At 34.4% G+C, this 13,490-nt stretch overlaps 1 protein-coding gene across 1 annotated transcript in view; it reads left to right on the forward strand.

The window, feature by feature from the left end:
• USP18 (ubiquitin specific peptidase 18) overlaps window positions 1-13,490 on the forward strand; it is a 35,205-nt gene that overhangs the window by 5,730 nt on the left and 15,985 nt on the right. Inside the window, exons 2-3 of the mRNA XM_075341959.1 lie at window positions 11,062-11,205; window positions 11,497-11,593. Coding sequence (XP_075198074.1) covers window positions 11,091-11,205; window positions 11,497-11,593 — 212 coding nt within the window. The 5' untranslated portion in view covers window positions 11,062-11,090. The remainder of the gene's footprint in view (window positions 1-11,061; window positions 11,206-11,496; window positions 11,594-13,490) is intronic.

Here is a 13,490-nt window from a genome sequence, read left to right on the forward strand (position 1 = left end):
CCTGATAATACCAGCCCCCAGCTGTCTGCTTTATCTTAGTTGGTTATCAAAAATATTTGGGAGCCCATGTCATTTTTTTCATTATTTCTTAAGTTAAACAAGGCCAAAAACACCTTTTAGTGCCACATAAAAAGCACTACAGGGTGCAAGTGTACAAGCCTGCGCTAATCTAAGCCGTCCCTCTTAGATGAACTGTCCCTGACCTGAGTGCCGAGCATCGCACCCCCAAGTCTCATATAAGACCTAATGACACGATCAGAGTAATGTCAGTATCCAACATGCCTACAACATGACCATGACTGGCTGTCTTAGAGCCACGAAATATGCTGGGCGTGGACTCGAAAACTCGCGATAATCGGCCAAATAACAAACCTCGCTCATCACTAGTTTTATATTAAATGGAGTCGACCCTAAAAAACTAAGTGATCAAAAAATTAATGTAGAAATGAGTGTGCTGTGCTGCCATATATAATGGCCTCAGTCCATCATTACACCGCAAAGAGGACGCTGCAGCCACATAGTGTCATAGCTGAGCACTGTCCGCACCAGCATAAAGGCAGAAGAGTATGATAGTAGTTACATTCTTGTACATAGGGGGCAGTATTATAGTAGTATTCTTGCACATAGGAACAGTATTATAGTAGTTATATTCTTGTACATAGGGGGCAGTATTATAGTAGTTATGTTCTTGTATATAGGGGGCAGTATTATAGTAGTTATATTCTTGTATATAGGGGGCAGTATTATAGTAGTTATATTCTTGTACATAGGGGCAGTATTATAGTAGTTATATTCTTGTACATAGGGGCAGTATTAATAGTAGTATTATTCTTGTACATAGGGGCAGTATTATAGTAGTTATATTCTTGTACATAGGGGGCAATATTATAGTAGTTATATTCTTGTATATAGGGGGCAGTATTATAGTAGTTATATTCTTGTACATAGGGGGCAGTATTATAGTAGTTATATTCTTGTACATAGGGGCAGTATTATAGTAGTTATATTCTTGTACATAGGAGCAGTATTATAGTAGTTATATTCCTGTACATAGGAGCAGTATTATAGTAGTTATATTCTTGAATATAAGGGCAGTATTATAGTAGTTATATTCTTGAATATAGGGGCAGTATTATAGTAGTTATATTCTTGTACATAGGGACAGTATTATAGTAGTTATATTCTTGTGCATAGGAGGCAGTATTATAGTAGTTATATTCTTGTACATAGGAGCAGTATTATAGTAGTTATATTCTTGTACATAAGGGGCAGTATTATAGTAGTTATATTCTTGAATATAAGGGCAGTATTATAGTAGTTATATTCTTGAATATAGGGGCAGTATTATAGTAGTTATATTCTTGTACATAGGGACAGTATTATAGTAGTTATATTCTTGTACATAGGGGCAGTATTATAGTAGTTATATTCTTGTACATAGGGGCGGTATTATAGTAGTTATATTCCTGTACATAGGGACAGTATTATAGTAGTATTATTCTTGTACATAGGAGCAGTATTATAGTAGTTATATTCTTGTACATAGGGGCAGTATTATAGTAGTTATATTCCTGTACATAGGAGCAGTATTATAGTAGTTATATTCTTGTACATAGGGGCGGTATTATAGTAGTATTATTCTTGTACATAGGAGCAGTATTATAGTAGTTATATTCTTGTACATAGGAGCAGTATTATAGTAGTTATATTCTTGTACATAGGGGCGGTATTATAGTAGTTATATTCCTGTACATAGGGGCAGTATTATAGTAGTATTATTCTTGTACATAGGAGCAGTATTATAGTAGTTATATTCTTGTACATAGGGGGCAGTATTATAGTAGTTATATTCTTGTATATAGGGGGCAGTATTATAGTAGTTATATTCTTGTATATAGGGGGCAGTATTTTAGTAGTTATATTCTTGTACATAGGGGCAGTATTATAGTAGTTATATTCTTGTACATAGGGGCAGTATTATAGTAGTTATATTCTTGTACATAGGGGGCAATATTATAGTAGTTATATTCTTGTATATAGGGGGGCAGTATTATAGTAGTTATATTCTTGTACATAGGGGGCAGTATTATAGTAGTTATATTCTTGTACATAGGGGCAGTATTATAGTAGTTATATTCTTGTACATAGGAGCAGTATTATAGTAGTTATATTCCTGTACATAGGAGCAGTATTATAGTAGTTATATTCTTGAATATAAGGGCAGTATTATAGTAGTTATATTCTTGAATATAGGGACAGTATTATAGTAGTTATATTCTTGTGCATAGGAGGCAGTATTATAGTAGTTATATTCTTGTACATAGGAGCAGTATTATAGTAGTTATATTCTTGTACATAGGGGCAGTATTATAGTAGTTATATTCTTGAATATAAGGGCAGTATTATAGTAGTTATATTCTTGAATATAGCGGCAGTATTATAGTAGTTATATTCTTGTACATAGGGGACAGTATTATAGTAGTTATATTCTTGTATATAGGGGCAGTATTATAGTAGTTATATTCTTGTATATAGGAGCAGTACTATAGTAGTTATATTCTTGAATATAGGGGCAGTATTAGAGTAGTTATATTCTTGAATATAGGGGGCAGTATTATAGTAGTTATATTCTTGTATATAGGGGCAGTATTATAGTAGTTATAATCTTGTACATAGGGACAGTATTATAGTAGTTATATTCTTGTACATAGGGGGAGTATTATAGTAGTTATATTCCTGTACATAGGGACAGTATTATAGTAGTTATTCTCTTGTACATAGGGACAGTATTATAGTAGTTATATTCTTGAATATAGGGGCAGTATTATAGTAGTTAAATTCTTAAATATAGGGGCAGTATTATAGTAGTTATATTCTTAAATATAGGGGCAGTATTATAGTAGTTATATTCTTAAATATAGGGGCAGTATTATAGTAGTTATATTCTTGAATATAGGGGCAGTATTATAGTAGTTAAATTCTTAAATATAGGGGCAGTATTATAGTAGTTATATTCTTAAATATAGGGGCAGTATTATAGTAGTTATATTCTTAAATATAGGGGCAGTATTATAGTAGTTATATTCTTAAATATAGGGGCAGTATTATAGTAGTTATATTCTTGAATATAGGAGCAGTATTATAGTAGTTATATTCTTAAATATAGGGGCAGTATTATAGTAGTTATATTCTTGTACATAGGGGGCAGTATTATAGTAGTTATATTCTTGTACATGGGGACAGTATTATAGTAGTTATATTCTTGTATATAGGGGCAGTATTATAGTAGTTATACTCTTGTACATAGGGACAGTATTATAGTAGTTATATTCTTGTACATAGGGGCAGTATTATAGTAGTTATATTCTTGTACATAGGGGCGGTATTATAGTAGTTATATTCCTGTACATAGGGACAGTATTATAGTAGTTATATTCTTGTATATAGGGGCAGTATTATAGTAGTTATATTCTTGTATATAGGGGCAGTATTATAGTAGTTATATTCTTGTATATAGGGGCAGTATTATAGTAGTTATATTCTTGTACATAGGGACAGTATTATAGTAGTTATATTCTTAAATATGAGGGGCAGTATTATAGTAGTTATATTCTTGTACATAGGGACAGTATTATAGTAGTTATACTCTTGTACATAGGGACAGTATTATAGTAGCTATATTCTTAAATATGAGGGGCAGTATTATAGTAGTTATATTCTTGTACATAGGGACAGTATTATAGTAGTTATACTCTTGTACATAGGGACAGTATTATAGTAGTTATATTCTTAAATATGAGGGGCAGTATTATAGTAGTTATATTCTTGTACATAGTGGGCAGTATTATAGTAGTTATATTCTTGTATATAGGGGCAGTATTATAGTAGTTATATTCTTAAATATAGGGGCAGTATTATAGTAGTTATATTCTTAAATATAGGGGCAGTATTATAGTAGTTATATTCTTGAATATAGGAGCAGTATTATAGTAGTTATATTCTTAAATATAGGGGCAGTATTATAGTAGTTATATTCTTGTACATAGGGGGCAGTATTATAGTAGTTATATTCTTGTACATAGGGGCAGTATTATAGTAGTTATATTCTTGTATATAGGGGCAGTATTATAGTAGTTATACTCTTGTACATAGGGACAGTATTATAGTAGTTATATTCTTGTACATAGGGGCAGTATTATAGTAGTTATATTCTTGTACATAGGGGCGGTATTATAGTAGTTATATTCCTGTACATAGGGACAGTATTATAGTAGTTATATTCTTGTATATAGGGGCAGTATTATAGTAGTTATATTCTTGTATATAGGGGCAGTATTATAGTAGTTATATTCTTGTATATAGGGGCAGTATTATAGTAGTTATATTCTTGTACATAGGGACAGTATTATAGTAGTTATATTCTTAAATATGAGGGGCAGTATTATAGTAGTTATATTCTTGTACATAGGGACAGTATTATAGTAGTTATACTCTTGTACATAAGGACAGTATTATAGTAGCTATATTCTTAAATATGAGGGGCAGTATTATAGTAGTTATATTCTTGTACATAGGGACAGTATTATAGTAGTTATACTCTTGTACATAGGGACAGTATTATAGTAGTTATATTCTTAAATATGAGGGGCAGTATTATAGTAGTTATATTCTTGTACATAGGGGGTAGTATTATAGTAGTTATATTCTTGTACATAGGGGCAGTATTATAGTAGTTATATTCTTGTATATAGGGGGCAGTATTATAGTAGTTATATTCTTATACATAGGAGGCAGTATTATAGTAGTTATATTCTTGTACATAGGAGCAGTATTATAGTAGTTATATTCTTGTACATAGGGGGCAGTATTATAGTAGTTATATTCTTGTACATAGGGGCAGTATTATAGTAGTTATATTCTTGTATATAGGGGGCAGTATTATAGTAGTTACATTCTTGTATATAGGGGCAGTATTATAGTAGTTATATTCTTGTACATAGGGGGCAGTATTATAGTAGTTATATTCTTGTACATAGGAGGCAGTATTATAGTAGTTATATTCTTGTACATAGGGGGCAGTATTATAGTAGTTACATTCTTGTACATAGGGGCAGTATTATAGTAGTTATATTCTTGTACATAGGAGCAGTATTATAGTAGTTATATTCTTGTACATAGGGGGCAGTATTATAGTACTTATATTCTTAAATATGAGGGGCAGTATTATAGTAGTTATATTCTTGTACATAGGGGGCAGTATTATAGTAGTTATATTCTTGTAACTAGGGGGCAGTATTATAGTAGTTATATTCTTGTATATAGGGGGCAGTATTATAGTAGTTATATTCTTGTAACTAGGGGGCAGTATTATAGTAGTTATATTCTTGTATATAGGGGGCAGTATTATAGTAGTTATATTCTTGTAACTAGGGGGCAGTATTATCGTAGTTCTATTCTTGTATATAGGGGCAGTATTATAGTAGTTATATTCTTGTACATAGGAGGCAGTATTATAGTAGTTATATTCTTGTACATAGGAGCAGTATTATAGTAGTTATATTCTTGTACATAGGAGCAGTATTATAGTAGTTATATTCTTGTATATAGGGGCAGTATTATAGTAGTTATATTCGTGAATATAGGGGCAGTATTATAGTAGTTATATTCTTGTATATAGGGGGCAGTATTATAGTAGTTATATTCTTGTACATAGGGGGCAGTATTATAGTAGTTATATTCTTGTACATAGGAGGCAGTATTATAGTAGTTATATTCTTGTACATAGGGGCAGTATTATAGTAGTTACATTCTTGTACATAGGAGCAGTATTATAGTAGTTATATTCTTGTACATAGGGGCAGTATTATAGTAGTTATATTCCTGTACATAGGGGCAGTAATATAGTAGTTATTTTCTTGTACATAGGGGCAGTATTATAGTAGTTATATTCTTGTACATAGGGGCAGTATTATAGTAGTTATATTCTTGTACATACATAGGGGCAGTATTATAGTAGTTATATTCTTGTACATAGGGACAGTATTATAGTAGTTATATTCTTGTACATAGGGGCAGTGTTATAGTAGTTATATTCTTGTACATACATAGGGGCAGTATTATAGTAGTTATATTCTTGTACATAGGGGGCAGTATTATAGTAGTTATATTCCTGTACATAGGGGCAGTGTTATAGTAGTTATATTCTTGTACATAGGGGCAGTATTATAGTAGTTATATTCTTGAATATAAGGGCAGTATTATAGTAGTTATATTCTTGAATATAGGGGCAGTATTATAGTAGTTATATTCTTGTACATAGGGACAGTATTATAGTAGTTATATTCTTTTATATAGGGGCAGTATTATAGTAGTTATATTCTTGTACATAGGGGCAGTATTATAGTAGTTATATTCTTGAATATAGGGGCAGTATTAGAGTAGTTATATTCTTGTACATAGGGACAGTATTATAGTAGTTATATTCTTGAATATAGGGGCAGTATTATAGTAGTTATATTCTTGTACATAGGGACAGTATTATAGTAGTTATATTCTTGTATATAGGGGCAGTATTATAGTAGTTATATTCTTGTACATAGGGGCAGTATTATAGTAGTTATATTCTTGTACATAGGGGGCAATATTATAGTAGTTATATTCCTGTACATAGGGGCAGTGTTATAGTAGTTATATTCCTGTACATAGGGGCAGTATTATAGTAGTTATATTCTTGTACATAGGGGGCAGTATTATAGTAGTTATATTCTTGTACATAGGGGCAGTATTATAGTAGTTATATTCTTGTACATAGGGGCAGTATTATAGTAGTTATATTCTTGTACATAGGGGCAGTGTTATAGTAGTTATATTCCTGTACATAGGGGCAGTATTATAGTAGTTATATTCTTGTACATAGGGGCAGTATTATAGTAGTTATATTCTTGTACATAGGGGCAGTGTTATAGTAGTTATATTCCTGTACATAGGGGCAGTATTATAGTAGTTATATTCTTGTACATAGGGGCAGTATTATAGTAGTTATATTCTTGTACATAGGGGCAGTATTATAGTAGTTATATTCTTGTACATAGGGGGCAGTATTATAGTAGTTATATTCTTGTACATACATAGGGGCAGTATTATAGTAGTTATATTCTTGTACATAGGGGCAGTATTATATTAGTTATATTCTTGTACATAGGGGCAGTATTATAGTAGTTATATTCTTGTATATCGGGGGCAGTATTATAGTAGTTATATTCTTGTATATAGGGGCAGTAATATAGTAGTTATATTCTTGTATATAGGGGCAGTATTATAGTAGATATATACTTGTATATAGGGGCAGTATTATAGTAGTTATATTCTTGTATATAGGAGCAGTATTATAGTAGTTATATTCTTGTATATAGGGGCAGTATTATTGTAGTTATATTCTTGTACATGGGGGCAGTATTATAGTAGTTATATTCTTGTATATAGGGGCAGTATTATAGTAGTTATATTCTTGTATATAGGGGCAGTATTATTGTAGTTATATTCTTGTATATAGGAGCAGTATTATAGTAGTTATATTCTTGTATATAGGGGCAGTATTATAGTAGTTATATTCTTGTACATAGGGGCAGTATTATAGTAGTTACATTCTTGTATATAGGTGCAGTATTATAGTAGTTATATTCTTGTATATAGGTGCAGTATTATAGTAGTTATATTCTTGTACATGGGGGCAGTATTATAGTAGTTATATTCTTGTATATAGGTGCAGTATTATAGTAGTTATATTCTTGTACATGGGGGCAGTATTATAGTAGTTATATTCTTGTATATAGGGGCAGTATTATAGTAGTTATATTCTTGTATATAGGGGCAGTATTATTGTAGTTATATTCTTGTATATAGGAGCAGTATTATAGTAGTTATATTCTTGTATATAGGGGCAGTATTATAGTAGTTATATTCTTGTACATAGGGGCAGTATTATAGTAGTTACATTCTTGTATATAGGTGCAGTATTATAGTAGTTATATTCTTGTATATAGGTGCAGTATTATAGTAGTTATATTCTTGTACATGGGGGCAGTATTATATTAGTTATATTCTTGTACATAGGGGCAGTATTATAGTAGTTATATTCTTGTATATAGGGGCAGTATTATAGTAGTTATATTCTTGTATATAGGGGCAGTATTATAGTAGATATATACTTGTATATAGGGGCAGTATTATAGTAGTTATATTCTTGTATATAGGAGCAGTATTATAGTAGTTATATTCTTGTATATAGGGGCAGTATTATAGTAGTTATATTCTTGTACATAGGAGCAGTATTATAGTAGTTATATTCTTGTACATAGGGGCAGTGTTATAGTAGTTATATTCCTGTACATAGGGGCAGTATTATAGTAGTTATATTCTTGTACATAGGGGGCAGTATTATAGTAGTTATATTCTTGTACATACATAGGGGCAGTATTATAGTAGTTATATTCTTGTACATAGGGGCAGTATTATATTAGTTATATTCTTGTACATAGGGGCAGTATTATAGTAGTTATATTCTTGTATATAGGGGGCAGTATTATAGTAGTTATATTCTTGTATATAGGGGCAGTATTATAGTAGTTATATTCTTGTATATAGGGGCAGTATTATAGTAGTTATATTCTTGTATATAGGGGCAGTATTATAGTAGTTATATTCTTGTATATAGGAGCAGTATTATAGTAGTTATATTCTTGTATATAGGGGCAGTATTATAGTAGTTATATTCTTGTACATTGGGGCAGTATTATAGTAGTTTTATTCTTGTACATGGGGGCAGTATTATAGTAGTTATATTCTTGTATATAGGGGCAGTATTATAGTAGTTATATTCCTGTACATAGGGGCAGTATTATAGTAGTTATATTCTTGTACATAGGGGCAGTATTATAGTAGTTATATTCTTGTATATAGGGGCAGTATTATAGTAGTTATATTCTTTTATGTAGGGGCAGTATTATAGTAGTTATATTCTTGTACATAGGGGCAGTATTATAGTAGTTATATTCTTGTACATAGGGGCAGTATTATAGTAGTTATATTCTTGTATATACGGGGCAGTATTATAGTAGTCATTTTCTTGTACATAGGGGCAGTATTATAGTAGTTATATTCTTGTACATAGGAGCAGTATTATAGTAGTTATATTCTTGTACATAGGGGCAGTATTATAGTAGTTATATTCTTGTATATACGGGGCAGTATTATAGTAGTCATATTCTTGTACATAGGGGCAGTATTATAGTAGTTATATTCTTGTACATTGGGGCAGTATTATAGTAGTTATATTCTTGTATATACGGGGCAGTATTATAGTAGTTATATTCTTGTACATAGGGGCAGTATTATAGTAGTTATATTCCTGTACATAGGGGCAGTGTTATAGTAGTTATATTCCTGTACATAGGGGCAGTATTGTAGTAGTTATATTCTTGTACATAGGGGCAGTATTATAGTAGTTATATTCTTGTATATAGGGGACAGTAGTATAGTAGTTATATTCTTGTACATAGGGGCAGTATTATAGTAGTTTTATTCTTGTACATAGGGGGCAGTATTATAGTAGTTATATTCTTGTACATAGGGGCAGTATTATAGTAGTTATATTCTTGTATATAGGGGGCAGTATTATAGCAGTTACATTCTTGTACATAGGGAGCAGTATTATAGTAGTTATATTTCTGTACATAGGAGGCAGTATTATAGTAGTTATATTCTTGTATATAGGGGGCAGTATTATAGTAGTTATATTTCTGTACATAGGGGCAGTATTATAGTAGTTATATTCTTGTATATAGGTGCAGTATTATAGTAGTTATATTCTTGTACATAGGGGGCAGTATTATAGTAGTTATATTCTTGTACATAGGGGGCAGTATTATAGTAGGTATATTCTTGTACATAGGGGCAGTATTATAGTAGTTATATTCTTGTATATAGGAGCAGTATTATAGCAGTTATATTCTTGTACATAGGGGCAGTATTATAGTAGTTATATTCTTGTACATAGGGGCAGTATTATAGTAGTTATATTCCTGTATATAGGGGGCAGTATTATAGTAGTTATATTCTTGTACATAGGGGCAGTATTATAGTAGTTATATTCTTGTATATAGGAGCAGTATTATAGCAGTTATATTCTTGTACATAGGGGCAGTATTATAGTAGTTATATTCTTGTACATAGGGGCAGTATTATAGTAGTTATATTCCTGTATATAGGGGGCAGTATTATAGTAGTTATATTCTTGTACATAGGGGCAGTATTATAGTAGTTATATTCTTGTACATAGGGGGCAGTATTATAGTAGTTCTATTCTTGTACATAGGGGCAGTATTATAGTAGTTATATTTCTGTACATAGGGGCAGTATTATAGTAGTTATATTCTTGTACACAGGGGGCAGTATTATAGTAGTTATATTCTTGTACATAGGGGCAGTATTATAGTAGTTATATTCTTGTATATAGGGGGCAGTATTATAGTAGTTATATTCTTGTACATAGGGGGCAGTATTATAGTAGTTATATTCTTGTACATAGGGGGCAGTATTATAGTAGTTATATTTCTGTACATAGGGGCAGTATTATAGTAGTTATATTCTTGTACATAGGGGGCAGTATTATAGTAGTTATATTCTTGTACATAGGGGGCAGTATTATAGTAGTTATATTCTTGTACATAGGGGCAGTATTATAGTAGTTATATTTCTGTACATAGGGGCAGTATTATAGTAGTTATATTCTTGTACACAGGGGGCAGTATTATAGTAGTTATATTCTTGTACATAGGGGCAGTATTATAGTAGTTATATTCTTGTATATAGGGGGCAGTATTATAGTAGTTATATTCTTGTACATAGGGGGCAGTATTATAGTAGTTATATTCTTGTACATAGGGGGCAGTATTATAGTAGTTATATTTCTGTACATAGGGGCAGTATTATAGTAGTTATATTTCTGTACATAGGGGCAGTATTATAGTAGCTCTGCTCTTACAGTCGTGTTATGCGTTGTAGGTTGCTCTTACAATGATGTTTGGGGCAGGATGCTGGATGATGGGTATGCAGATATACAGGTACTGGAGGGCGCGGTTTCTCCTCGGGTCGCGGCGGTTCGGCCGGTAAGATGTTTGTCGTATTCCACAGGAAAGTTTAAAAATGGTAAGTTCTATATTGTTTTGATGTTTTTGTTGTTTATTGGTTTCTTTGACTTTGAATGATCCAGTGAATTTCCCTTTATTCACAATATGTTTCTGGTTTCAGTCTCTTTACCTTCAGAGCTGCAATCACCAGGCTGCTCTTGGCTCAGATCTGACATCTTATGTAGGATTGGATGAAATGTGTCAGTACATAGAGATGTTGGATTTTGCAGTGCAGCCGGGGGATGACGCCTTCTTATTATTAACTCTTCGCCTTCTCTGCCGCACATTGAGTTTGATTTCTGCTCCTCAGGGGCCGTCGGACTCTGTAATGTCGGGGGGACGAGCTGCCTGAACCCGCTGCTACAGACGCTTTACATGTACAAGGAGTTCACGGATTTACTCTGCAGGTGAGAAACGTGTTCTGTCCAATCCGCAGCTGAAATCCCCCAGCATTCCCTGCTGCTTCAGTGTCTGCACAGAGCCTGGTCACCTATACACTAGTATATGCAGGAAAGTAAGTGCACCCCTGCCCTATAGAAGGATGACTTCTAGAAAGCGATGTTGTCTCCTCCGCTCGGTTCCATTCCTTACTCCCCCGTGTTCTCGCAATGAAGGGATCATTGTCACTGTGTATACAGTATATACTAATATGTGTGATCAGAGGACGAGCCGCATTAGCCCACGATATACAGCTCTGTGCAAAAGTTTTAGGCAGGTGTGGAAAATCCGCTAGAAAGTGAGAAGCCTCCAAAAATAGTTCAAAAAAGCTTTTATTTTTCACAATTAACGCAAAATGAAGAAAATAAATTCCCTCCGCATTTGGTGACCGCACTTTGTTTTTTGATCCTGTTTGCTCCTGATTCATGGTGCGAGAGTGACCAATTATACCAAAGCGGTGATAATGGCTGTCATTTTCATATGCTGTTATTAACTGAAACAGGAACAGCTGTGTGGGAGGCTCAAATATGGGTGAGGTTATGGAAGACAGTGACATGTCACAGATCACACACCATGGCCGGACTGAGCACAGCGACAAGATGCCAGGTAGTTATATTGCATCAACAAGGTGTCTCCCAAGCAAAAATCCACAGCAGATCGGGGATAAGATGGAGCTCTGCAGACAAAGCACCAAGACATGGGCAATGCTGGGATTGTAGATGCTGCGGTTGGCCAAGGAAACAGTATATGTGCCATAATAAGAGCAGGTTCACACTGCGGCCGTTTCACAGACTGAGCCCAAGAGAAAAACACAAAATGGTAAATAAATAGTACCGTAGTACATGTCAATAACATGGGGCACTCTGTTAACACTGATTCATCAAAAAGTGTAAAAGCCATGCCACCGTGTGAAGGTGCGCCCATCCAGACGCTCCTACTCCAAGATTAAAACCGCCCCTTGTATCAGTGAGTAGAGTGGAGTGAGGCGCTAGTCGTGGCCGGGGGGTTGACTACATGACAGATATGGCCCTGGCTGGGTGTGTAGACTTGTGTGGTGTGGGCCGATCGCCCGTGCCGGCCGCAGGTTGCTGCTGTTGTCGGCTGGTCGGGGCCAAATGAGGCCACCAGTTATCTGTAAACAACTGTGCTTTACTCGACGGTTCGTCAATAACGTTAAACACCAGATAGCGGCACATGTCTCCAGCACGGTTCAGGTCTACAAGGCATATTCAGACACATTTCCAGCTCCTGCTGTGTTGTTTCCAGTCTTACTGGTCTGGTGAGTCCCAGCACTCCAATTCGCTATGGTCACTTTCCCTTCCTTCAGCTCCATGTCCCATCTCCTCCTTGAGGGAGGGTCGGGGGTTTGGTCACTATGGCCAGAGTAGAACCTTTAGCTCTGGCTCTTCTAGGTCCACGTCTTTTCTCTTCATAGAGGAGGGGGGTTTGGGGCAGTCAGAAATGCCAGAGTAGAGCCTTGTGATCTCAGACGCTTGGGGAGACTCCACCCGGGAAAGCCAACTACGCTCACGTAATCATCCATCACTGTCCATTACCTTTGAGGCTTGAGGCCTTGCTGCTGGAGTCCTGTCCTCCAGACCTTTCTGCTTGGGGCCACTTCGTTAGAAGGCTGGTCTCCAGCCTCAGTGTTGTCTCACGTTCGGTGTCATCACTCCAGGATCACGCTATCTCCAGTATAGTCTCCTTTTCTCCTGCCACAGATCACCCATTGCATGCAGCCTCGATGACCTATAGACTATAGGTCCGTTTCTGTCACAACATTTTAGAAGGAACTGTCTCTTTCCCTATAAACTAACCCCTCCCATTGTGGGCTCGTCCCAACACTTAACTACTTCTTGCCCTACA

This window comes from Anomaloglossus baeobatrachus, chromosome 4, assembly GCF_048569485.1.
Source record: "Anomaloglossus baeobatrachus isolate aAnoBae1 chromosome 4, aAnoBae1.hap1, whole genome shotgun sequence".
Taxonomy (NCBI): Eukaryota; Metazoa; Chordata; class Amphibia; order Anura; family Aromobatidae; genus Anomaloglossus; species Anomaloglossus baeobatrachus.